At 51.3% G+C, this 26,540-nt stretch overlaps 1 protein-coding gene across 3 annotated transcripts in view; it reads right to left on the bottom strand.

The window, feature by feature from the left end:
* Positions 1-2,766: 2,766 nt before the first annotated feature.
* The window catches only part of ANP32A (acidic nuclear phosphoprotein 32 family member A), a 39,226-nt gene continuing 15,452 nt past the window's right edge, over positions 2,767-26,540 (bottom strand). Inside the window, exons 2-7 of one of the 3 annotated variants that reach the window (XM_045581101.1) lie at positions 10,554-10,703; positions 10,190-10,312; positions 7,759-7,960; positions 6,233-6,330; positions 4,264-4,332; positions 2,767-3,999 (exon numbers count right to left, since the gene is read on the bottom strand). In XM_045581101.1, coding sequence (XP_045437057.1) covers positions 3,931-3,999; positions 4,264-4,332; positions 6,233-6,330; positions 7,759-7,960; positions 10,190-10,312; positions 10,554-10,703 — 711 coding nt within the window. In that variant the 3' untranslated portion in view covers positions 2,767-3,930. The remainder of the gene's footprint in view (positions 4,000-4,263; positions 4,333-6,232; positions 6,331-7,758; positions 7,961-10,189; positions 10,313-10,553; positions 10,704-26,540) is intronic. The other 2 variants (XM_045581098.1, XM_045581103.1) reach the window with 2 other exon arrangements.

The raw sequence follows: 26,540 nt of genomic DNA, 5'->3' as shown, positions 1-26,540 counted from the left end.
AATTCTTCATTTAAATTCCAGGGACCAAGCCTCATTTTACCAATCTGTGCCCCAGGCCCTTCCTTGGACCAGTCACTCTGGTCAGGGTACGGAACATGCTGATTGGCCTGCACTAGGTCACTTGCTCAGCCCAGGAACCAGATAGGTGACTGCACTTCAGGACTGGGGATGGGCCGTGTCCATGGGAGTCTCTGCAGTGGTTTTGCCAGACCACGAGGAGAGGATGCCTGGCAGGCAACTCCACAGGCGCCCCTGATGTCACCTCCCAAGTCCCAGGTGGCAGTCTGCGGATGCCTCCCTGCCACATTCAGAGCCCGCCTGGAGGGGCTCCGTCAGTCAGGCTGTCCAGCCTCAGACCTGCCCTCATCTGTCCAACCATCTCCAGGCCTCTCCTTGCCCCGCTCAGCCCTGAGCCCAGCTTGTCGCAGGGGCCTGTCCCAGGGCCAGCCCGGGGACTCAGGGACACCACTGTCCAAAGCTGCTTATTAGGGCCCCACTGTGGGAGTCCTTCCAGCCAGGAACAAGGAGCCTCTGAACCAGGATAAAAACAGCCTTTGCGAGTCAGCAAATGAGACGCACCACATCGCTTGTCTGCCTGGCTCTTTGAACAGGGTGGACCAGGGACCTCCGGTGTCAGACACGGGTTTGAAGCGCGGCTGCCACTTACCTTGCTGGGCTAGTTGTCCAGCTTGTCTGAGCCCTGGTTTCCTCTGTGAAATCCGCGTGAGGACGAGGGAGGCAATGGATATAAACGATGACAAGAGTAGGAGCTCATAATCTGGAATCAGCGTCTTCCTCCTCCTCTCCAGGCACCAGGGACGGCCAGCCTGACACTGTTGGGAAGCCAAACCCACTACGAATATTTAAAAAACACAGGATGCACTCCAAAGCCCTGTGCAGCACGTAGCTGTGCCCTGGCGCTCACGGCATCCTGTCCACCCCAGGCCGGGCTGTTCCTCCTGGAAGACTCTGCTGTGGATCGACCGACTCTCCCAGCACCTGGCCTGCCTGCAACTGGTGAGCTGCCGGTTTGGTGCAGGAGCCCAGGAACAGGAGTCCCGGGCCCAGGGTGGGCTCCGGCACCTACAGAGTGTGCCCTTGAGCACATCACTCACCCTCTCTGGGTCCTAGTTTCCTCTCCCATGAAATGAGGGGTGACTGATGACTGGGGTTTTCTAGCTCTCCAGGGTCCACAGGGCACCTGCTAGCTCTCAGTGGGGAAACCTCGCTCCCAAGTGCACTGGCCAGGTGAGCAACGGCTTTACGCAGCTGGCTCATACAGGCGTCACGGGGAAGCAGGGGGCTGGCTCCAGAACCACCCCTCCCTGGAGTATTCCTGATGCTCTTTTCGGGCTGTGTGACCTGGGTACTGGCACCCACCTAAGGTGGCTGTGAGAATCCAGTAAGAATGGATTCTCAGTACCTGGCACACAGCAGGAGCTCAATACAAGTCAGCCTCTCCCCTCTGGCTAAGCTTCCTCTTCCTCCTTGCCATTCATGACGAGATTTGGTCAAAATAGTTCATTTCTGGGTTTCACCCTGACTCCACCTCTTCTTACCTTCAAGTCACTGGGCCTTGGTTTTCCTCATCTATAAAACGGGTGCAATAGGACTTATCCTCGAGAGCTGACGTGAATGTTCAGTATGACTGACAGTTTTCCTCCCTCAGTCCCATCAGCATTAACCCAGTCTATTTTAGCTTGCATTTTTATAGCAGTTGTTTCCATATCTATGTGAGTCAAGAGATCCTACAACCCCCCAGGAAGGGAGTCAGGGCCAAAAAACCCAAGGCTAGGCCCGAGTGGCTCTGGATTCACTCACTCCCAGGTTCTTTCACCAGCTCTGAAGGCAGAGCATGCCTCCTTCACTCATCCTCACAGCCCGTTTCCCACAGCACTGGGCCTCTGGGAGGTCCCTACCCATCCTACAGTCAGGGGATATCTCCAAAGAGAAGTCAGGCGTCCCAGGACACCACCCAGAGGGGTGAGGTTTCCCAAAAGTGAGGTGCTTCTCAGAGCACCTCCCCTACAGGAACTGCACAGGCGCCAGCGCTCACATGGGGTTCAAGGCTACAAGGCTGAGGACGAAGACATGTGCATATGTATAAACCACCACAGCACTTTAGTGTAACCCTTCTGGAAAACATGGCACCTTGCACGCGAGTGTTAGAAATGTCACCTTTTGGTGCAACGACACGACTTCTAAGCATTTGTTCTAAGAAATCCTCAAACTGTGTAACAGAATGTCCGCCGTGGCGGTAAGCTGGAAATACATCTAACCATTGGTGAGGATGGAACACATCAGAGAAGTGAGTGGACCGCTTCCTACCCTTGTTAGGCAGGTGCTTTTGAAGACCCTTTAGAGGTAGAAATTATCGTAATAAAGCTAAGCAAAAAAGGAACAATCGTGTTTCACACATTCCCAAAGCTCCCAAGCATATGTTCTAGTTTACAGTCTGAACAACAAAACAATGGAAGGTATTCAGAATAAGGTCTGGTCCCAAGGTTGGCCTAACATTTTCGTCTTTTATCTTTCTCTCTTTACACTCCCCCCCCCCCCCCCCCCCCGCCCCAGCATGAAGCCTTTAATGAAGAAAGCACACCACGGAGTCTCCCTTTGAGACCCAGAGTGTCCAAACGTAGTGTCTCTCGGGTTACATGTCCCGTGAGAAAAGCTCTTTTGTCAGGAAGCCCTGTCAGCGAGCAGGTGGTGCGGAATGCACCTTAGATCAACGGCCTGTTGGACTCAAAGAAGCCATCCCAAAAAAATTGTATAAAAAGATTTATTGAAATTTATCAATGACAAACAGACATAAAACTCAAAGTTTGGCTCTTCCGAGGGGGAGGGAAGAAACGGTGCAGATGCTCTTTTGTACAGACGGACCACGGGCCAGGAAGCGCGTCACTCCTAAAGCGATCCAGAAGAGGGACATGAAAGCAGACCTGTACATTCACTAGGAATTTTAGTCACTTCAGACTCCCACTAGGTAAGAAAATACAATTTTGCGCTAGTTTTTCCGTGCTCGGGCGTGTGGGGGAAAAAAAACAAACCGACCCAGCCGACATGCAGCAACATCTCCTGCACTCAAGTTTGTAAAAACCGTCTAAGCACAGGAGTACATGTGGAAAAATTCTCCTGTCATTTTGTAAAACAAAGCATTCTAATATTTTACAGAACAAGAGAGGAGAGTTTTTTAAAAAAATCTTTCAAAGAGGTTGACGGATAAGGGTTTGCTTCTTCTCTTTTCATTCTAATCACCGAATGCATTTTACTTATGAGCTTGCTGTTTTCAGCCCTCTGGCTCACAGCTCCTACTCCTAAGAGCGACATCAGAGTCTTCTTCGTAGAACGAAGCCCACCACCATCTGTGAAGAGGGAAGGAATGAGAGATGGGGACTGTCCCCCGACCAGTGCCAAAATACGCCTTTAGGTTGCTATTTAAAACCAGGGCGTTGGATGCCTCTCGCAGGCCCAAGAATGCAGAAACCACGTGAACCAGAACAAGAGGTAAGATGTGGCTGGTGCTCAGTCCCTCCTGGGCTTTGAGAAACCAAACTGAGGCAGCCTCGGCCTTCCAACCAACTCAAGAGACTCGGGAAATACCAGCAAATGTGAAAGACCTCCAGACCGTCCTCTCTGAGGGTATGGAACAAAATGCTCACTTGGTGTGTACTCAGCTATTGCAATTACAGGGACAAAAACAGACACAAAAAAAAAGTAGGGGAAAAAATAAAGAGTGGCAGTAAAAATAGTATTTTATTCCACCCCCTCCCGCCCACCCTCTCCCCACAACCCCCAGTACACTTTTCCCCTCTCGTTCCCACAGCAACGTTACAATCAGAAAAAAATAAGTTTCGGGAGGCGGGATTTGGGGGGTACGGGTAAAAACAGTCAAATCACAATAGGAATTTTTCAAAATAGGTTATCCACTTAGTCATCTTCTTCTCCCTCATCTTCGGGTTCTCGTTTTCGCTTCTGACCCTGACCCTTTTCTTCTTCTGGAAGAGCAAGGAAAAGGTGTTCAGATTAAAGAGTGGTCCTACCTCTAATTTACCCCCCCCCTCCACCCCCCACCCTGAAGCCAGGGGACCAGACATCTAGGAAGCTTTGCCCTCCTGGCAAACCGAGGCAGGGCATCTGCAAAGCCAAGCACCTGCAGCCTCAGATGGGCATGTTCTGCCCACTGCAGGTCCCTGGGGTCTACACAATCTACTGTCAACGGAAGGGGACGGCCGCTACCAGCCAAGACTACAAAGGCTGCCTACCACCACCGGCCTCTTCCTCATCTTCCTCGTCGTCTACTTCCCAGTCGTTATAATCTTCTTCGTCCTCCTAGGAGAGAAGATGTGTGCCAGTCAGCAGTAGTGCCCCGGCCACAGACCCGCCGAGGCAGCCACTTTCGCCAGCACTGATCTCACAAAGGCCTCTCAGGGCCCCACGGACCTTCTTCTCCATCACAGACCCCTTTTTAAGATTGTAGGGAAAGCTTTAAACTCCTCCCCCAGAAAATACCCCCGTCACGTACAATACTTGCGAACAGTGTCAGGGGGGCTTGTGGATCCTATTCCGGGCCAGGAACTCCTGAGCTGAAGTCCCTAGCACCCGGGCAGCATTCTAATCCAATGCGCCGCTCTCCCAGGAGAACAGACTCTCCGTCATGGGAAGAGGCCATCCTTCCATCTGCCTCAATCTCGTGCTGGCTTCAAGGAATACCCCGGTTTCAGCAAACACAGATTCTGTGGGCAGGTCCAACCTCGCCCCACACAGCCCAGCACCATCCTGCAAACTTGGACCACGTGGAGGGGAGAGTAAATTCCATTGAGGGCATCCTCCCAGCTGGGTAAGATCCAGCCAGATGTGTGACTTCCTTCTCAACACAGGACCCTGGCTTTATGCTGCATGGGTTACATGCTAGTTAAATCTCTGCCTGCTGAACACTGATCCTAAAGCATCGGGCAGGCCATTGTTTAATGAGAACTTGGTGATAGACTTCTTTTTGTCAAGGGAAATATCCTTTTATAATGTCACACAAGAATTCCCTAATCAGTCTGTTTGCTGAGACTGGTGTGTGTGTGTGTGTGTGTGTGTGTGTGTGTGTGTGTAAGCTCTCCTTTACTGGAAGCTGGAAATCTGCAGATGGGCAATGAAACCACACACACACACACACACACACACACACAACCCAACCTTGCACACTGCAGCTTATGTGGCAGCAAGAACAAGACCAAAAAAACCATTAGTCAACACAACGTACTGCCCTGACCTGGTGGTGTGGGGTGGCTGTTTTCCTAAGGGTTCAGAGGTGAGCCTAGCAGCCTAGCCCAGGGAGAAGAGCAACCGCACCGAGACCAGGAGGAACCAAGCCCGTCGCACTGGCTCTCCTCCCGCCTGGGCTGTGCTGGCCGGGCGATCCTGCCCAGGTCAGTGTCTGTGTGCTAATTAAGAGACAGAAAACTGGGAGAAACCAGGAGCCTTGACCATGCTGCCATAATCTGAAACCTCCCCACACCTAACTTTTCCAATCAGCAGGAGCTGATGCAGAGCACCCAATACAAAACCGGCACGCGGAGCCGGCATCTTGGAGAAAGAAGGGTGTGAAAGCCTAAAATAGCAAGTGGTCAAACACCTTAGTCAGACACTGTCCTTAATTAAGCATTTTACTCACAAATTAGTTTATCCTCCTGACAATATAGTGAGTCGATCCCTGTTTACAATCCAGATGGCTATTTCTCAGATGAATAGAAAGGTCAAGGAATTTGTCCAGGGACACACAGCTAAATCTGTGCTGTATTACCACTCAGACACGTCCCAGACTTGTCAAAAAACTAGGAACCAGTCAATGTGGTAAGAAAATGCACCGCTTCCACTGTGTGCACTAGACCCTTGTCACTGATTTGGGATCCAGCAGTGTCCTTCGTTATCCATCAGTTCAGGGCAGTCTTTGATTTTCCCTAACTCACTGTGAGTGCTCAGTGAATTAACATATGAATGCAAAAGGGAAGGAAATGGAGACATGGATGTAGCAAGAACTAATTTTCACACAGAAATGAAGGCCAGGCTTACCCCAGCAGGTGAGGTCCCCTCTTTACCTGCCTCCTGAACCCCCTCACCCTTTCCTAATCCAACTTCCCAGGGCTTGCTGCAAGACTGGCCTCTCTCCAACCAGCCCGAGTCTTTCTTACTTGCTGACTCAGACTCAGAGAGATGGTGCCCCACCCAGCCAGGCACTTACCTCTTCCTCTCCACTCACGTCCTCCTCTTCACCTTCCTCCTCCTCTTCTTCATCCTCTTCATCTTCCACTAGATGAGCATCCTCATCATACTCTTCCTCTGTGCAGTGGAAATGGGGACAAGAACGAATTGGTGGTGAGCTGGCTCCTCCCTTGCATAGCACAGGGCCAGGCTGGCGGGCCTGGCAAGGGTGGTACGGTCCTCAATGTGGGGCCATGACCTCACACCCACCAAAGCCCAACGCCTAGATTCCTGAAGGTGATGGAACACTTCCTAAAATGATCTAAAAGATAAGCACTTGAAGTGGTGTGAGCAACAACCCCTGGTCCCATAGCTGTACAAAAACGAGAGACCTTTTGTGAAGGTTGAGACCACGGAGAAATGGAAGGATCAGAGGAACAGGGACAGGGCCCGGGAAAGCTGAGAAATCCATTTAGAAAGAGCATCCAGCCAAACTGCTCACTTTAAAGCAGGGGAGGGGTGTAAAAGGCCCCGAAATATTTGATCTGGTTCTGCCAAGGCATTAAGGGTGAATTAATTAAATGTTTGACCAAATATAGCAGACTAACTCTTAAGTTGATAATTCTATATGGCCCTCAAATGATGTCATAAATATCCAAATGGCCCTTGGCAGGAAAAAGGTTCTCTACCCCCACAAGAAATCTGAGGCAGAGGGGAGAAGTGACTTGTACAAGATCACCCATCAAATTTGTGCTTAGGAAGCTGGTCTTAGGACTCGTCCCGGGCCTGTTATGTTGTATCACAAAGTGCATGAATAACTTGTAAAATACTCCCATCTAACAAGGAAAACCAAAATCTTGGGTCTGAATGAACCAGGCAAGTATCTCCATTCTCAACTGTACTCTGGCCATGAAGACCCTTGGAAAAGCCACACCGTGCTGGTGAGAGGGAAGGTAAGAGAAGGTGCCCTTTCCTTTCCCTCCTTGCCCCTGGCCACTTGCCACACTGCCAGGGCGCCCACCAGGCTACCTGCAGCCTCCATTTGCCCAGGTCCCTGGGGCTCACAAGTTCAAAGCCCCCGAGTCCTGGACTGTGTTCTCTGGGCTGCAGCCACCAGGGGGCCCCACAACCTCTCCAGCTCCATGACTGGACACCTCAGACCACATCCCACCTTCCTCTATCTGCTCCCCGCTCCCTGGAACAGCTGGGACAGTGTCTGGGTCTAGTCACACTAGGCAGCTTAGAATCTCATTTCCAGTGGGACTTTGGAAAGGGGGAGAAAAAAAAACCCAAGTGAGGCTTCAGCTAGATGGCCTTTAATAAGTTACTACGCAGTCAGAGTCAGGCTGTTTCCCTGGGGCTCACGCACGATTCTCTTAGGGAGTCACCAATGACCCAGATTAGGGACACCAGCAAACACAGCAGAGAGCCCCACTCCCTCCCTAGCTTTGGAAGGAGGCTGCCAGTCCTTCCCCTGAGCAGCCAGGGGGTCTCCCAACACCCAGGCCACCCCTCTGTAAAGCAGGGAGGAGCCAGGCCTGCCCTGGCCTTCACTCGGCCACCCACCGTCCTCATCCTCCTCCTCCTCGTCGTCCAGGCCCTCTACGTAGCCCTCGGCGTCGGAATCAGGGGCTTCCTTGTCGTCCCGGTCGTAGCCATCGAGATATGTAAGTTGTGGGAGGAGCTTGAACACGTTTTCTCGGTAGTCGTTCAGGTTGGTTACCTCACAATTGAAAAGGTCTAAGCTCTTGAGGTTTTCTAACTTTTTCTGCAAGCAGAAAAATAAAGTCAACGGTGAGTGACCTGTGGGAGGCAGGAGAGGAGGGGGCAGGTGGGGCGAGGTGAAACCACCGGGGACACGGGTGGGGATGCAGTGAGACAGTGTGAAGAGCCAAGGCACAGGGGACAGAGAATTCTGATTTGGTCCTGCTCGGCCACAGTGTCACCCACACACATCACCCCGGTTGGTGGGCCTCAGTTTCTTCACCTGGAAAATGAAGGGTTGGGTTTTATTGTTAAGATCTCATCCAAAGCCCACACTTTCATTCTGCTTGAAATGAAGTAGGGCTCTCTCGGTGCAGGAGACAGGAGCTGTGCTGCTGCCCCTGTGACGAGGGGCCAGACGGGAACTAAACCGGCAGCATGAGCCAACATACTAACCCTGCTGCTGAATAATAGGAGTCAGCACAGCCCTTGTGTGTTAATTTGTCCTCAGAACCCCGATAAGGTAGAAGCAATTATCTGCTCGTTTTCCAGATGAGGAAGTAGAGAACTGAGGTTTGGCAGCCCAGCTTCACTCCTGTGCCTACTCCCCGCCATGCTGCCCGTCAAAAAGGGCAGGAGAAAACCCAGCGGAGGATCCAGATTTTGTTCGTGGCACTTACCATGGATATATTTGCTCTGTTGGTGCTTTATCTACGAGGGTTTAAGCTCATATATTCCTGCTTGGTGTCTGAGGAAACTGAGGCCCAGGAAGTGGAAGGGTCACACAGCTAGCAAGAAGACCCTTCCCCAGGCCAAGACCCTGTTCCCATGGGGCCAGGCCTAACGGCGACTAAAGCCACTGTCCCTCAGGGTCAGTGTCAGGACCCAGGTTGCTCTCTCAAGAGCCCAAGATAGAGAGAGACCTGCCATTCTCAGCAGATGGTCAAGGGCAGGGAGGGAATCTGGGCCGTGGTTTGGGAGGGTGAGCCCAGCACCCCCAACCAGAGCTGTTGTCCACTCTGTAGTGGTGAGTGTAACCCATCAGTCACACTGATCACTAGGAAAAGGAAGCTCCAAAAATGTGTGGTCTGGGTGGGAGGAGCATGGTGTGTGTGTGTGTGTGTATCTGTCTGTCTGTCTGTGTGTGTCTATCTGTCTATATCTGATCTCTAACAATGACCGATTCACAGTGTTTTATACACTCGGTCCCTTACCACCCAAACACACAGCTAGGCCTCCACAGATTTTCCCTTTTGTCATGAAATTCAGACTTTCAGATACAAAACAGTTTTGCTTTCCGAGCAGAGGACTTGACAGAAAGTTCCATGGGAAGCCCATTCTGGTGGGTGACCCCATGCCACAGATGGGCAGAAATGCTAACTTCCTGTTCTGCCACCTGGGCCATCCACCAACCCCCGAGCACCCGCAGAGGGCAAAGAGTGCTTTGTGGACAAGAACCCTACAAGCCCTGCTGAGGAGTGCTCCAACCGCCACCCTCAGGAAAGGGGAACCTGACTAAAGACCCTCCGGGCTTTCCCCTCATTCTCAGTTGCATGGCGTATGAAGTGACTCTTAGGTGTATATTTACAATAAGTGTGTTTATCTTGTGAGGTAGTACTTCTATCTTTCAAAAAAAAAAAATCTACTAATGAACCAATAACAGTTGACCTCCTTAAAAAAAAAAATCAAGACAATTCAGTCCTTCAGATCCTGCGTGTGTAAAAATTGTTATCCTGACCTGCTCCTGATAGTGAGAACATTTTGGAAGACAGCAGAGGGAGGCCAGCACGAGGCTCCCAGACCAAGTTCTCTGCCATCCCAGACGGCTTGTGTCGGGGCCAACCCACCCCTCACCCTTCAGAGGCACCAGCCTCAGGCCAGTCAGTGACCAAGGAGAAAACAGATTTGCCTCCTTCAGGAACAGCCTAAGTCTTGGATGGATCCTCCCTTCCCAAAGAGGGACCAGGAACCCGGAGAAATGACAGCTCCAGTTTCCAAAGGGAAGCAGACGCTGCATGAGGAAAAGTGCTAGGCCAGACCCTGAGGCTAGGGGCCTCGCCTTCACCCAGACCGCCAGCCTGGCTGTGTGACCTGGGCCAAGTCACTTAACCTCTCTAGGGCTCAGTGTCTTGACGGATGAAGCAGAAATACTTGCTCAAACTCTATCTCACGCACATAGGGGCAGTTAGATGAAGTTAAAAAGGTAAAATAAACGGGGGAAACTCAGCAGCAGCCTTCGCTGCTATCAGTCCTGCCCCGCCCGCCGGGGAGAGGGGAGGACGCAAGGACTCACCAGAGGCTCTATTGTGCTGAGGTCTCTAATTTTGTTGCCACTTAAGTTTAGATGCTTGAGGTTCGGACATTTTTCTGCCAATACTTCAAGGCCCCCTGAGATTCTGTTATCGCTTAGTTCGAGCTAAACAAGGCAGGGAAATAAAAAGCAGAAACAGCTCTTAAAATGAAGGTGCTATGCTCGGAGCCCAGCAGACAGCGGGGCAGGCAGCTGGATACACCCTCCAGTTGTTCCCTAAACAAGAAGTGATGGCCATCCTCCTCCCTAGCCCCACCGCAGGCTTGAGGGCATACGCACATGTGCACGTGTATACACACACACACACACACACACACACACACACACACTCCTCTACACTATTTACCTTTTTAAGTTTGTTTAACTTTGGTAAGTTTGCGACTGAGGTGAGGCCTACGTTGATTGTACTTAAGAACTCCAGTTCTTCAAATTCATCTGTGAGGCCTTCGATTTTGCCTTCATAAGACCGACAGTTGTCCAGCACAAGCTCTTTCACCTGGAAAGGGAAGGGCTGTGAGTGGAGGAAGGAATGGGGCCAAGGAATGGGGCCAGGCCTCCTTGCGGGACAGGGCGACAAAGCCAGAAAGCAGTCCCTCGAACACTGAAAGCACGCCCACCCTGGTCCTTCCGCCCGGGGGCTCGGGTTGAGGTAAGCGGAGCTGCGGAACCAACCAGGGGCCACTCCGGACAGGAGGCCTGGCTGAACCGCAGAAGGGAAGTTCAGTCAGCCCTGCCGCATCCGCAACACTGCTGGTCTCATTCCAGCCCTGCCATGCGCCACCACAGCCTCCACGTCCTGGCTCTGACGTTAGGGGACCTCTGAGCCTCACCCCACGCCCACCATGGCCCCAGCCGGACAGGCCCAAGGCCAGCTCCCTACGTCCCACCCCTTCCTCTCCCCCGGTGCTCCCTTCCCCTCCCTGTGTCTGTGACCTTATTCCTGCGGGCGGACCCTCCCTCTCACGCCGCTCTCCCCACCAGTCATACTCTGCCCACCTGGCCTGGGATTTGTCACCAGGTCACTGCATGGCCTACCCCAGGGCCGGGAGAGACAATTAGGGGCTCCTCCAGCTCTCCATTCGCTAGACCACTGCTGTCCCACAGAATTCCTGCGGCGAGGGAAGCCCCCGCACTGCCCAAGCGGGGAGCCCCTGAGCACCTGCGGTGTGGCTGGTGAGATGGATGGATCGAGTTTTAAATTTAATTTCACTTTAATATTAAGAGACACAGGTAAGCTACCGTAACCGTTATCTTAGCTCTCGGCTTTGCCCTTCGGGGTCCTGAGAAGATGTGGAAGGAGAGAGTGGGAATCCATAAACCAGGATGGACCCATAACGAAATGCTGAGGGCAACAAAGTCCAAAAGCTGGTCTTTGGAGGCGCTTCGATGGCTGCCCCATGCCCACCTCTCTGGAGGCAGTTTGCCCTCTTAGGGGTCTTAGATTCTCCTCTCTTGGGCCCCAAATCCTTTATTTCTAGTGAGGTAGAAAGAAGCGATAAAAATCTGCCCTCTCATTAGGTTGTTAGAAGGCAGGATTGGCTGATGCGGGAGGCCAGGCTTTCGGACGATAGGGACACTGGCTGAGAAGAGCAACCGTGTCTCAGGCCTGAACTGACCCATGGAGTCAACCAGGGCAGCCAGGGTGCTGGCCCTCCGGCCAGATGCCCAAATACCCACTCGGGTCCCTGACAGGCTGGCATGGCAGCCCCAGGCCTCCCAGGGCCGGCAGGCACCTTAAAGATGACTCTACCTGGCCACATCCGGGGCCCGACACAGCACGCCTGCCTGCTCCCTGCAGCCTCAGGAAACAGGCATGCTGCCGCCTGCACATGCTGGCCCTGGGACTTCTGCCCCACGTCTGACCTCTCACCCCCGGGTCACACGGACAGGCCTGTCCTCCTCAGCAGCCGTCTGCAATGACCCAACGGTCATTCCTGCCCCTCAGAGCCTCCTCTTCTCAGGGATAAGCAGTCAGACCCTCTAACCTGCCTGCCAGGCTGCCCCCACAATTCCCTGCAGCAGGCCAATTTGCTTAGCTTTTCCCTGAAGGGTCCAGGATGACCTTCTTGCCAAGGTCGTCCAGGTGCCCCTCCGATTGGGGCATCTCTGGGTCAAATACCAGCTAGGGGGAACAGACCCACAGCAGGCCTGCCGTGCCCCTCTCAGTCTGTGCTTGCCAGCGGGCAGACTGGGGAGCACATCAGTGCTCTCTTCCTCCCTGCTGGAGTGATGCAGGCGGCTCAGCCCGGCACCACATTACTCCCTCACGGCTAGGAAGCTCTGGGCCTCGGCACTGGCGCTAAGGCCCACCTTTCCTGGGGCCTTTCCTGTCCGTTCCCACTCTCTCAGTCCCCAGGAGAGGCCAGATGTCCAGGTCAAGTCACCTTCTCAAGGTCAGTGGCAAGAATGCCTGGGAATAAGTCCTACCCTCAGGCAGGAAATCAGTGCAGAGCCAGGAAGCCAGGCCTCAGGGGAGCAGAGCAGATGGAGGGAGCAACTGTCAGGGGGAGGGAGGACCCTCCTTCGGTCTGTGGTAAATGCCGGAGTCACAGGCCCACCATCTTTTCTAGTTACTGTTTCCTTGGAAGAAGGTCTTGGGAGTTCTGTAACCTCCACCGAAGAAAGAAGTACGGGGACGGATTCCAATCTACCCTCAATGATTTCAGACATGCAATTCCTCTAACCGGGTCAGCAGCTTCTCCTCTTAAGACCATTAGCCAAGGAGAAGGCCCCACAGAGTGTGGCCCTCCTGGGGGGAGGCGGTGCTGGAGAGTCCAGGGAATTCCTCCTGGAAGTCGACCTCTTTCCCGGAGCAGCGCAGTGCTGCCTGGGAATTCTGCAGACAGAGGCTCCGGCTCCAGCTCCAGCTCCACACCAAGCTGGAGGCCATTCCTCTCGGGGCCAATATGCAAGTAAATGCTACTATTACTACTGTGTTATTCATGACAATCCTGGGCTCTTTCCTGAGCCCTCAGCGGGCATCCTCTACGTGCTAGACCCACAATGGGCATTCTCCCATTTCTCAAGGGCAGAAGTGGTCACAGGAGGGTGTCTGCTGGCCTGGTGGTCAGTACTGGCTCCTGGTTTCTGACATTCTCAAATACAGGGCACGGGCGCTCCCAGTGTGCCAACTCCATCGGACAAGCTGCCCGGACAGCCACCTGCTCCCCTGCTCCCCCTCTTTTAACTGTTCCACCTGCCGGGTGGGGGCCACTCCCCGTAGACCCCACGCTGGTTCCACTTCCTCAGTAACCAAAGCACAAAACAACCCAGCCCTCGCTCAGAGGAGGCTGAAGTCAGGGAGCACAGATCTGGAGACCCCACTCTCCCCGGGGAGCAAGAGGCTGCTTCCGGTCCCTGGCAAGGGAGGCCTGTGGTGTCGGGGAGCCGGGTCTGTGGGGCTTGCAGGCCTGTGGGGCATGCAGGATCCCAGGGGTTTCTGCGTTTCCTTCCTGGTGGGGGTTTCGGCACTCTTAGGGGTGAGATTAAAGAGGAGGGGGGCAAGTCCAGGCTTAAACCCCGGGGTGCTGATATCACCAACATGTACAAACCACACTGCGGGAAACCCACTTCTCCTTTGTGGGTTGATGGAGATGGCAAGTAAGCTGCCCGTGAAAAGTCTGAAATGGACCAAACAGGAAGAAACAAAAAACAAAAACGCCAGCCCCCCAGCAGAAGTCATACCGCGGAGGAGGGCCACATTCTCTGAGCTCCTGTCCCAATAGGAACAGGCCATCTATCCACACCCAGCCCGCCCCGCCGTTCCTTAAACCGCTCCAGCTGCGGCAGCTGCACCCCGCTCCCTCCCGTCTCTGCCTGGTGACCACGCTCACTCTAGCCTTCCAGGTGAAGAGAATATCCTTCACATTCAGGGAGTGTTCTCCCTAAAAAAATAAATAAAGGCCCGTTTCCTCCTGCCAAATCCTGGGTGTGAGTTAAGTGCAAAGTTAAAATTAAACCGGAAATTTGTACTTTGGGTTTAGACTCTCTCCCAACTCCGCTGGCTGTTTAAAAATATCCAGTGTGGTTACTCTCTTTCCAGTTCAACAGCTGGGCCGACACTGCTTGTATCGGGAGCTCTTCAGACACACCAATGGCAAGCCTACACGGGACCCTCTGCTTCACGCCTCAAGTGCTGGCACCCCAGAGAAGCCTGAATAGCCACACTCGGCCCCACAGAGATGTGAGTGGAGCACTGAGAAGTTCCCTAGAAGTCAGACGGCCTGGCCCTGGTATTTCCGGAAACACTTGTCCACAAAGCAAGAACGCAGTGGCCACTTCTCACCAGCGAGAGCGGTGAGGTCCGTGATCAGCATGAACACGTTATCACTCAGGAACAACCCCCCTGGCTGTTCCCAAACAGTGCATTCGTGTCTTTACAGTGGCTCCAGTTTGACCGTTCCTCTGTGTTCCCAACACTGCAGCCCGGCCCTGGCCAGTCACGTCAGCCACTCTAAGCCGCTCTGCTCCCAACGGGGCCTCTGTGACAGCAGGGGCATTGGACTCCCGGGAACAGGCCCTGACTGTAGGCCAAGGTCCTGGCTGACGGGCTGAATGAACCCTGGCTATATCCCTGAGATGTTGGGCTCAGTCTCTGCAGAAAGGGGGTGATATTTGTTAACCTATAAAACGCAAACACTGGCCTAGAAAACATTCCCAGCTTGTGGCCACCGCCTGGGGGAGGGGGAATTCAAGTTCCTAAACTGACCTGAGAGACGGAGGCCCTGCCCTCTGGGTCTCCCCCTTCGCCCTCCAATCCCCTTGCTCCCTGCCTCTCCTCCCTGCACAAGGCCCCCCTCCCCAGGAGGCCTTCCCCTGCATCCAGCTCTGAGCATCCCAGGCACTGAAGGCAGCTGCCACATGAATCATTTAATCGTGTATTAAGCATCCGATCCTCCTAGAGGTCAGGGACTGTCCTTCTCCATAATCAGCCTAGCGGGGAGTGGACACCCGAGCAACTGCTTAACAAATGTCCAGTCCGTCATGCCAGGCACAACACTAGGTGCAGGGCACACAGAGTAAGTCAGACCACGACATGGACAATGTGACCCGTCCAGGGATGAACACGCTGCTCTGAGAACGGCGGTGGCAATGGTTTCCAGGATGTCTTGTATCCCGGAGACCAGCGAACTGTGCACACTCCTCCCTCCTGACCCAGTGCTCTGCCCTCCTCTCCAGACACAGTGCTCCTGTGTCGCTGTTCACCTGGGCCCATGCTGAGGGACTCGGAGGGGACAGTGAGCAGAGGGTGTGGTGGCTGGCTCGGAGGAGACAGGCAGCTGGTAGACAACTACAGTTCTGGGTGCCAGCTAGGAGGCATACTGTGGGACCGAGAAAGACAAAGCATGGGGACACACATATCAAAGTAAGGACTGGCCGTGTGATTTGTAGGGCCCAGAGCAAAATGAACATGTGAGAATCCTTGCCCAAAAATTATGAAGAATTCTAAGACAGTGACGGCAGCACATTAAACCCAAGAGCAGGGCCCTTCTAAGCATGGGGCCCTTTGTGACTACGCGAGTCACATGCCCGTGAAGCTGGCACTGATTTAAATGGACAACGTGGGCCTCAAACAGAGTCCTCTGAAGGCCAGAACCAGAGGAAAGGAAGCCTAGTGAGAACTGCTCTTTATTTTTCCAGCATTTCCTGAGGCTGGAGAGGTGGACAGAAGGCAGGCTCCAGAGTCATGATATACCTGGCTCAAATCCATTCCCCACTCGCTTGCTCACCTCACCCCTCCCTCTTGAGCCCCTGCAATGACCAGAGTGCTGACCACTTAGGGTTGGGTTAAATGAAATAATACTTTGAACACCCCAGTTGTGGAAAAAGCCATTTTCCTTCCCCCTGACCCAGTCACGTTTATTGCTTTGTCCCCTGACAAAGCACAAGAATGAGAACAGTCCGACTGGTGTGGCTCTGCGGCTGGGCATTGACCTAAGAACTAGGAGGTCATTGTTCAATTCCCAGTCAGGGCACACGCCCAGGTTGTGGGTTCAATCACCAGTGGGGTTATGCAGGAGGCAGCTGATAATAATTCTCTCTCATCATTGATATTTCTACCTCTTTCTCCCTCTCCCTTCCTCTCTGAAATAAGATAGATATGGTTGGTAGATAGATAGATAGATAGATAGATAGATAGATAGATAGATAGATAGATAATGAGTACAAAGGCATGCCAGCAGATCTGAGTTATTATCTCAGCTGTTTGCAAGGCTTCCTCTTGGAATACACAAGGCCTTTTAACATTTTGGAGAACTCAGATGGTGTACCCTAAACACACCCCTTTATTTTACATCTACACCTTGATTCTTTTTTTCCACTAACCTCAACCCTTGACTGTCCTTATTCACTGAGCAAGACTTCAATACATATTTGTAGCTTTGGTTTCAACCTTGTCAGTCCCTGACCAATTTAGTTTTCCAGTTCCAGCCTTGCACAGAAGAGAAGACTCAAATCAAATTGACCCTGTGGTGTTTTTTTTTGTGTGTGTGCTCATGGGTTTTAAATAGGTCAGCTTGTAAATGGGCCATCCCCGCTGCAGATTTCTAGCTAGAAGGCCAGACTGTTCGAGGCACCAAAGCAGAGGGGAGATGGGCTTCTCCCAAACGTGTTCGATTAGAGTGATAAACGCTGGGGATTTTGTCATTGTAACCATAAAATCTAGTTCTGCTTCACAGTTGGTGCGACAAAACGTGCAAAAATCAGTGAGTTTCCATGGGGTGAAAGTCAGGCTCTGGGAGAAAAGTCAGACATTTCGAAAGCTAGACAGGCCTTAGGGATCATCTAGGTCAGTGGCTTGCTGACCACAACGCACAGTAAAAAATCCATTCGCACCTTGACTCAGTGCATATCTTTTTGTGTGCATACAGACATACACACTGAAACAAAACTTACCCTGTTAAAAATTACTCTTTTCTGGTACATTAAAGAAAAATTTTAAACCCGTGGTTTGCAAAATACTGGTCTAGTTTAGCCCTCTTTTCTCAGAGGAAGAAGCCAGGTGCAGAGTCTGCCTAGAGCTTAGGAACCAGGCTGGGTGATTCCTCTGCTGTACTGTGGGCGCTGTTCAGCTGCTCCTGTCAGAAACCAGTGGCCTGTGGAAGACCCAGGAATCGTCCACGTAGCTTTCAGTTTCTGTTAAGAGGAGGGTATTCCTCAGCCTTGATGGTAGCGGAGACAGGTGTCCACACCTCTTAAAGATCTTTAAAAAAATCTTTACTAAGAGGCAGGGCCCATCTTACTTAAAAAAAAAAAAAAATCCAAGATAAAAAAAAAAGCATCTGAGTGTCTGGATTTTGTTTCCTTCAATAGAGCTCTGGAGGCAGGCGGGTGGCAGCACATGGCCGCGGGAAGTCGGTGACGCCATCCTTATTATTTTAGGGAACCAAGGAACGCAGGCGGGGCGAGCTGCAGCAGCGGAAATTAAGCCGTCGGCCGGCAGGGGTAATAGGCTGCGCGCCTGCTAGGGGAGGGCTTGCATTAACATAAACCCTGTGACTGGCTCCCTCGCCGCCTGGAACTGGATTCCTACCTCCTCCGCGGGTGTGGGGAGGACTTGGTGGCTGTCTCGCCAAGACAGAGGAGCTGGTTCCACTGCAGATGCTTTCTCCAGCCAGAGGACAGACTCAGAGCTGTAACCACCCCAGGACCCGCCCAGGTGGGTGCAGGACCTGGCTTTGGGCCTTCCGATGGGCCTGTTTAACTTATTGTGAACTTCAGCGAGGCTGGGGTCCCTCCCTGATGTTCTTCCTTAGCTTTCCTCCCCTAAAATCTCATCTCTCCCTTCCAGCCATCTACTCCACTTCAAGGACTTGTCAGTTCCACCTCCTGCAGGAAGCTTTCCCTGATTGCCCAGCCCTGCACTAGCACTGCCTGGTTTAAGAGCACAAGAAGGAAAGTATTCCAAGAGCAAGAGAAAATAGGCTTAGAAAGCTGTTTGGGAGCCAGGAAGTGGGGAGAAATTCAGAAGGGAGAGAGGAGGCTCTTGGAATTTGAGGGTGGCATGATCAATTGAAAATAATTTGGCAGACGGCATCTTCTAAATGATTGTTCCTTTCTACCCCCAATAGATCCAGGAAGGTCAGAAGAAGCAGGAGTTGGAAGCAGTCTAGTGAAGACCCTGGTCCCAGCAGGGGCATGTGAATGGGACCAGAAAAGGGAAAGGGGGAGAAGATGGGGCAGGTGCAGTGCAAAGGATGCTCAACACGCTGTCTGACCTGGACATGGTGCTCGCTGGGCCACTGCCTTGCTTTTGCGCCGAGGGAAGTCATGTCCACTCTCTGGGCTTCTGCCAGCCTCGACCACTTACTGAACAATGGGGCCCGAGCACAGAGAAGCGATTCCTTCTGGTTCCAAAATTCTGTCGTCCACACACTTTTAGTCCCACCCACACCCAATCTCAGTCACTGTTCTCCAAAAGGAGGTGGGAAATTTCATGGGCTAAAGAAGCCCAGAATTCATCACTAAGGGGTGCCAGAAAGGAAATACAGGACACTGGTCAATTATCCTGATAATTACTGAAAAGCAAAAATCAACCATGTAGTCTGTTAAACACATCTGGGTCATAAAAGCAGCCCCCAGAAGTCTGTGGTATTGTGCTGTAGATGTGGGAGTCTGGCCTCCTCCATGTGATGTCCGCCACCTCACAAGGCAGCGGGGGGGCAGGCACCTAAGCCTATAAGGTCCCTTTCTCTGCTCAATAACCCCGTGATTCTTAAAAAACCCACACCACCCACAATGACCTCATTACAGAGCCACAGCACTGGCCATGAGGAGGCTGAAGAGGAAGGCCTGGAGAGCAGGGGTGGATAAATCCTGGTCAATCTTCCTAAAACGCTGCTTTGATCACCTCCCATCAGTCCCTGTCCCAAAGCTTTTAATGGCCATGGGGATCAAGTGCAAATCCAGAGATTTCCAGTCCCCCCACCAACATGCCTCCTCTGACCCCGCCTCACCCCTCTACCAGGCTCCCTGACCTGCAGGGAGCACCATGACGCCACCTGGCATTTCTTCCCCCCGTTACAGCGAAGCAAACAGAGCGCTTCCCCAGGCACCATCATCGCGTTTACCTTGTCCACAGACAAGTGGAGCTCCGCCCTCCGGGGGAACTTGTCCCTCTCCAGCGGCCCTCTGAGAGCCGCTGCTCGGCCTCAGGACTCCTGGCGGTCTATTCCTGCTGCCTCTCCTCCAAACGCGGCCGTTCTAAGGTCTCACGGCCCCCTGGTGCTCTGCCTGGAGGAGCCAGCGTTCATAAGCACAGGTCACTCAGGCGAGAGGAGAGGAAGAAGAGGGTGGGCAAAGGCTAACCCCTCATTCACTTTCTAAAGCAAAGTGCCCCACTGACTCCACTGCTGGGCAAGTCACACAAATATAGTTTTTAATTTTTTAATATTTTTATTGATTTCAGAGAGGAAGGGAGAGGGAGAGACAGAAACATCAATGATGAGAATCACTGATCAGTTGCTTCCTGAATGCCCACTACTGGGCATGTGCCCATACCGGGAATTGAACCATGACCTCCTGGTTCATAGGTCAATGTTCAACCACTGAGCCATGCTGGCTGGGCAAAAAAAAAAAAATTTTTTTTAAATGGCTTCCTAGGCCCTCCGTCCCAGCTGACTACTGCGGTTGATTTGGCTACTGCGATCAGATTCAAGGATGTAAGCTGGGCTAAGCTAGACCACTTGCGGACAGCGAGGGCTGTCTTCTGCAGAGATCCCGCCAGAGTCCCTGGGTCAGCAGGTCTGAAAAGGGAGCACAGCCCAGGGTCTCTGCCACGGGTGTATGTGGACCATAACATCTACCCATCCCCGTGGGCCCGGGAGGAAGAATGGCCTGCAAAACAAAAGTTCATTCATTTCCTCAGTTTTACTACTAAGATCCACGAGCTTGCCCACCACCATAACCCACCTAAGAAGAGAGCACACCACTCAGACTTGGAGATCGAGGCACTTTCCACAGCCCTGGTTCTAGGCTTCTGCCAAATCCCCAACTGGCTTTTTAAAAGTGCTTCAGAGAACGCAGGGGCTATACCTTTGCCACTTCTGTGGAACCAGTGGATCTCACCCAGCCTCTGGGGCAACTGAACCAACCGAGTGATTCACCAAGGTTAGGTAGCCTGCTGTAGAATCAGGCCTTGGGCCAGCCTCAGTTCCTTAGCTTAGGGGCCACATCTGTCAGTCACAAGCCTCTTCCTGGGGACTCCTTGAAGCCAGAGGAAACAGAGCAGGAAAAAGAAAAAGGCTGTTCGGAAAAGAGCCCCCCTGCCTGCATTCAGCTCCCTCCCTCCCACCCTGCCTCCACTCACCCCGGTATGAACAGAGCGCAGAAGAGGCAGGAAAAACTAAATGGCTCCCGAGATGAAACCCTCGACCTTGGCCTCCTTCCCTGCCAACCCCACCCAAAGTGACAGAAGTATTGGCAGTGACAGAAACGGAGCACACACTGCTGCACTGAGCCCTATGTCCAACCACCAGTCGGAAACCGCTGATTTGGGCAGAAACGGAAACCAATCATGCATTAGTACCTAAGCATGAACGTTCCTTCTAGCCAAGGTCACACGCAGGAAGCAATTTAACCTGATTTCTCTTCTCCCTTAGAAAAATTCTCTATGTGCAACTTGCCTAAGTCTATAAGTTTTAAATTCTTATCATAAAAGGATTGGGGACGGAAGTATAAGGAATGCTAAGAAGTAAATGTTAGTTCCTATGTCTAGTAACTGGGAGGCGGGGAAATGGAAAGCAATGGAATGAGAGAAAGAAAGGAAGGAACGGGAAGGCAAGGCCCTGCCGGGAGAAGAGGGAGAAGAGGATGATGAAACGTGGGAGGGAGACAGACAGGCCTGAGAAAAAGACACGGGCAGCCAACAACAGGGGAGAAAGGAGCAAGTTACAAGGCTTACAGACTTTGCTTTACTTCCAGCGCCCCACCCTCTTCACCTGCATTTTGGTAACAGAACTTTTCTAAAAATCTTTATTGTTAGATGATAGAACTTGACCTATCTTTTCTGTTTTTTGTTTGTTTGTTTGTTTTTGTTTTTAGTTGAGTTCATTGTGGTTCACAGATCTATAGCTGCGTTAATCTCAAAATGCTAAAATACAAAAACCGTACAATCTTTCTAATCCTTGAGGATCAGGGAGGGGCAGAGATGATGTGAAAAGACTCTAAGATGTTAGTCTTCCCCAGAAGCTCATGACGGAGGTCCTGCCAGGTGGTTAACAAAGACAAGGCCATCCCAGGCTGAGCTGACAGAAACAAGCAGGATGGAGCAACATTCCTCCCTCAGCGGCACAAAACACTCTGCTCCAATAGGGCAGACTTCAAATGCTGAACCTTGAAGCATCACAAACTTGAGGAAGGCAACCAGAGAGGGAGGACGTGTGAAAACTGACACTTGGACGAGCAAAGGCAGGAACTAGGGATGTTTAGGCTGGAGGGTGGAAAAGACTCTTGATCACTATCTTTCTCCAACTATTTGAGGGAGTGTCATATGCAAACAGAAGTGCATCTATTCTGTCTTCCTCCGTGGCGCCAAGAACTAAAGTCAGTGTGCACGAATTACAAAGAGGCAGTTTTTGGCCCAAAATAAAATTAAATCATTACACTGTCCCATAAAATGGGCTGCTCTGAAAAAAAAAAAAAAAAAAAAAAAAAAATTAAGTGAGCTCCCTGGAGGCTACTAAGGGATTGTCTATAAAGAACTTCACACATAAACAGTGCTGAATGGTTATTAAATGAAAAATATTGCATGATGAAGCACTGAGAAGAGGTGAGCCTTGGGTCTTTTCTTCTCTTACAATACCATGGTTTGATTCTTTCCTCTTTCTTTTAAAAGATATACTTTTACTAGAGGTCCGATGCATGAAATTCATGCATGGCTGGAGTCCCTACACCTGGCAGGCGACTGGCCAGTCTGCAGGGCAACCAATGGGGCAATGAGGGTTCCTCCCCACCCCTGCTGGCGCCCGCCTTAGCTGGCCTGGGGCCTGCGGGCTGGGGGGCAGTTCCCGAGTTGAGAGTCTGCCTTCTGGTGGTCAGTGCGCATTATAGTGACTGGTCATTCCACTGTTCAGTCAATTTGCATATTAGGCTTTTATTATATGATTGATTTCAGAGAGGAAGGGAGAGGGAGAGAGAAACAAAAACATCGATGAGAGAGAATCATTGATCATCTGTCTCCTGCACGCCACACACTGGGGACTGAGCCCACAACACAGGCATGTGCCCTGACTGGGAATTGAACCGTGACCTTCTGGTTCATAAGTTGATGCTCAAACCATTGAGCACACCAGCTGGTGATTCTTTCCTCTTTGAAGAAGTGTTACTACTTATCTAGGCGACAGGTTCCATCTACTCATTTAACAATATTTACATAATCTATTAGATGCTGGACACCCAGGCTAGGCATAGGAGATACAGCAGTAAACAAAACTAGGTGCCTGGCCTCCGGTTTACAGTCTAGTGGGGGAGCAAGATAATAAACCAATAAGTGTATACATCTGTACATAATATATGTAAGTGCTACAAAGAAAAAAAGGGGAGGGTTGGAATAGCGTGGCCAGGGACAGCCTATCCAAAGCGGAGTTTTCAGTGGGACTTGAAACCAAGCGAAGACCTTGGGAAGAGCCTTCTGGACGGATGGAAGAGTCAGGGCAAAGACCCTGAGGGTGGGGCGTGTGTGTGGCCTTCTGGGGAACAGCCAAGAGGGCAGGTGGCGGCAACAGAGTGCGCGGAAGAAGAGGAGGAAGTGGTGGTGTGAGCATGGGGTGGGGAGCGGGCAGCTGTCTGCCACACATTTGGGGCACACCGCATGTAACTGCTGGGAGGGGGGTGGGTTTCACAGGCAGTGGAACTAGCATTGTTTGGACCACATCAAAGGGATAAGAACTAAGACCCAACCATAGGCCTGGGGTTTTCCTTGCCTTTTCTTAAAGGGAAAAAGAGAAGGAGCTTTAGCCAGGATTGTGCTCACCCAATGTTCCCAGGTAGAAATGGGGTACACCCCTGGGAAACACCCCGTGGCAGATGTGTTGATTATGAGGGGCTGGGCACATGGGAAGTAGTCAGAAAGCCTGGTTTGGATCTGGGCTTTACCACTTAGGAACTGTGTGGATGTGGGTATAATAAGATTCCACTGAGACTCAGTTTCCTCATCTGTAAAATGCAAAGATCTCCTACCAATCTCACGGTCTCCGTGGGACCAGAGGAGGTAATCTGCTATCCCGGAGGAGGCTGGGAGGAATTTTACACGGCTTTTTACCCAACACTATGCACCCAGAGAGTAGAGACGAGGTGTTATGCAGCTCTGGTTCCCCCACACCGCCTTGCGTGCAGCTCTCAACAAATGTTTGCTGAACCGAAAAGCATTAAAAATAATCTGGGAAAACATTTTGCCACTTTTTTTTCCCCCCTACGAAACTGCAGTTTGCCAGAATGCTCCAGAACAGCCTCTCTTCACTGTAATCCTTCACTTTGGGGGAAGAACCAACTGCATCACATCAGGGCAGGGTTCCATAGGCTGAACTCGCAGGAACAAGGCCTGACCGACCCCACTGCAGAAGCTCCTCATTCTCCACACCACCCCGTCCCCCTCAAACAGTCTGAGCCGATCCAGGCCCCAGCCACCGATGAGAGGGACTGTATACCGTCACACCATCCTCAGACAGGGCCAGGGTCTCCTGGAAAAGCCTGCACAAGCTGGAGATTCACAATATATGCAACATTTCACTCTACAGAAAGCATTGATCTAATCCAACAGCCCAGGTGAGTAGAACAGCTGGTCCAAAGTCACTTCCGTTATTTAGAAAAATTTGTTTTAAAAAGTAACACTTTCATTCTCATGATTTCAAAACCAAAAAAGTATGAACAGTTAATTCTCTCTCCCATCCCACCCAGTTAACCACCTCATCAGGATTTGTTTACACATATAAAAACAAATTCAGAATCTTATTTTTCTCCTTGTTTCTTTTATTTTTCAAAAAATATATTTTATTGCTTGTTTACAGAGAGGAAGAGAGAGGGATAGAGAGCTAGAAACATCAATGAGAGCGAAACATCGACCAGCTGCCTCCTGCACACTCCCTTCTGGGGATATGCCCGAAACCAATGTACATGCCCTTGACCAGAATCGAACCTGAGATCTTTCAGTCCACAGACGGATGCTCTATCCACTGAGCCAAACCAATTTCGGCTCTCCTCGTTTATTTGCATTGTGTTCTACTGTGCCAGGGTGCCATCATTTTTCTTGACCAGTCCCTTATTGATGAATATTTGGGTTGCTTCCAATTTTAGCTCTAATAATTATACAATACAGATAAGCTGGTGCTTATGTCACTTCCCGTTCACCCAGCTTATTAACCAAGAAGCTGAAATCAGATCCCACTTCTGACCTATAAGGGCAGCTGTCATAGAGCCTCAGAGTCCTCCAATTTAATGGACTCGCTCTTGTACCTATGTAGGCAAGTTACTTCCCCTCCACTCATTCAAGAAATGCTACTCCAGAACCTACAAGTGCCAAAAAATTTTTAATCTTCAAATTTAAACGTATTAAGATATTCCGCTATGCCTGTCAGTGCACCAGGCACAGGGCATCCAATGATAAAGGTACTCTTGCCCTCTGCCTCAGTGTCCAGTCTGCAAGGGATAAGGAGGGACTGCTACCACACACAGGGGCAGCTAGGCCAGTGGGCCTTGAAGGTCATCTGACTCTCCGGCTAGAAATGGGCGGCCATACCTCCACCTTGGGGTGTTCTGAGGGATCAAAAAAGTAATGCCTACTCACTAGCTACAATAGCATGCTGCAAGGCCTATACTAGGTGCTCAGTAAGGGGTAAAACCTACTTCCTGTCCCAGAAGGGGGTCTTGCTGATGGCCAGGATCACCATGATCGCCACGCCTGCTCCACAACAGCTGTTTTTGGACTCTTTTCTCACAGGTCAGAACATACTGCTGCTGGCTTTGAGGCAGCACCTCAGGCCCTAATTACGTCTTTTCAGACTTTTACTGGAAGACAGTGTGGCCTTCTCCCACTTTCCAGACCCTCTAGCATCTGAGGCACCCTGGGGTACATGTACAAGCCCTCGTGCGTGAAGCACGTCAAAGTGTAAAAGGAAATCCAGACATATTCATTAAGGCCCTGGCCCAGAAAGGTAAGGGCAGACACAGGAAAAGTGAATTTCACAGGGATTTCCCCAACAATGTAAAATAATCATTTAAGGCGGGGGGGGGGGGGGGGGGGAGATCTAAAGAAAAATCATTGGCTTTCACATTTATTGTTCACTTCAATATATATCCTATTTCACACAAAGAACCCTTTTAAAAATCAGAAATTTTGGCATCACCGGTTATGATAAAGGAAAAGGAAGTCAGGAGATGAAAGTATTCTCAGCAGCCCCTAAGTGGCTGGAAGAAGGCAGGAGGTCAAAGGGAAGATTTGTGGCTCCGTGCACAGCTCTGAAGTCAGTGGCCTGGCTTTGCACCCAAGCTCGGCTGTGCTCAGGACTAATTGACCTTGAGCTAATTACTGAACTACTTTTCTGAGCCTCAGTTCCCTGTCTGTTAAAGTGGGAATAATCCCACTTGTTTTGTAGTATTTCTGTATTGATTAAATATGAATAAATAGGATGTCTGGCACATAGACATTCAATAGGTAAAAATAAGCAAAACAGAAAAGACACTACTTTTTCTCAATATTGAGTAAGAAGATGACCATGTGGGTCCTTCCCTTTAGAAGCTTGAAGCAGAAGAGTAGGCATCACATTCTTCAGGCCCATAACGCTGGGAGCTGCCTCTCTAACAGGCTAATTGAGGAAGTCTTACTTCACCAGAAGCTCCTTTCAAATTCATGCAGGAACCTGCTTCTAGATGAAAACCATCAGCCAATTAATGCCCAGCCTTGTCCTTGGAAGAGGAGGGTCAGGGCTGGATTTGTGACCTGAACTAACTTCGGGCTTCTCCCGCTCAGACACACCTCAGACACACCGCGGGCACCCTGAGCCCTGCCTCACCATCTTTGGTCAGAGGCATCGGTAGGCTCTCCCTAGCCCACCCAAAGGCATCTGGACCCTCAACAGGAGGGAGGACCTGGTCCAGATGGAATCCAAAGAAGCAAGGGGGGCCTTCCATGTAACTGCCATTTCAAAAAGACCAATGGAAACCCCACTGTGACAGGGAGAAGAGCCTGTGGTTAAGAAAATTGGGCCATACCTCTGCCTAGGCAGGCAAAACACCAGCTCCAGGTGGGTAAGCCCTTGTCTGGAGGCCGACTGGCAGTTACAGATGTGTTTGACATTTCTGCCTCCCAACCCCCAACAACCCCCCCAGCCATAAATGAAAA

Source organism: Pipistrellus kuhlii, unplaced genomic scaffold (genome assembly GCF_014108245.1).
Source record: "Pipistrellus kuhlii isolate mPipKuh1 unplaced genomic scaffold, mPipKuh1.p scaffold_m20_p_1, whole genome shotgun sequence".
NCBI classification, from domain to species: domain Eukaryota; kingdom Metazoa; phylum Chordata; class Mammalia; order Chiroptera; family Vespertilionidae; genus Pipistrellus; species Pipistrellus kuhlii.
Note: the sequence above shows the minus strand (reverse complement) of the source record. Positions and strands in the feature narration are given on the sequence as shown.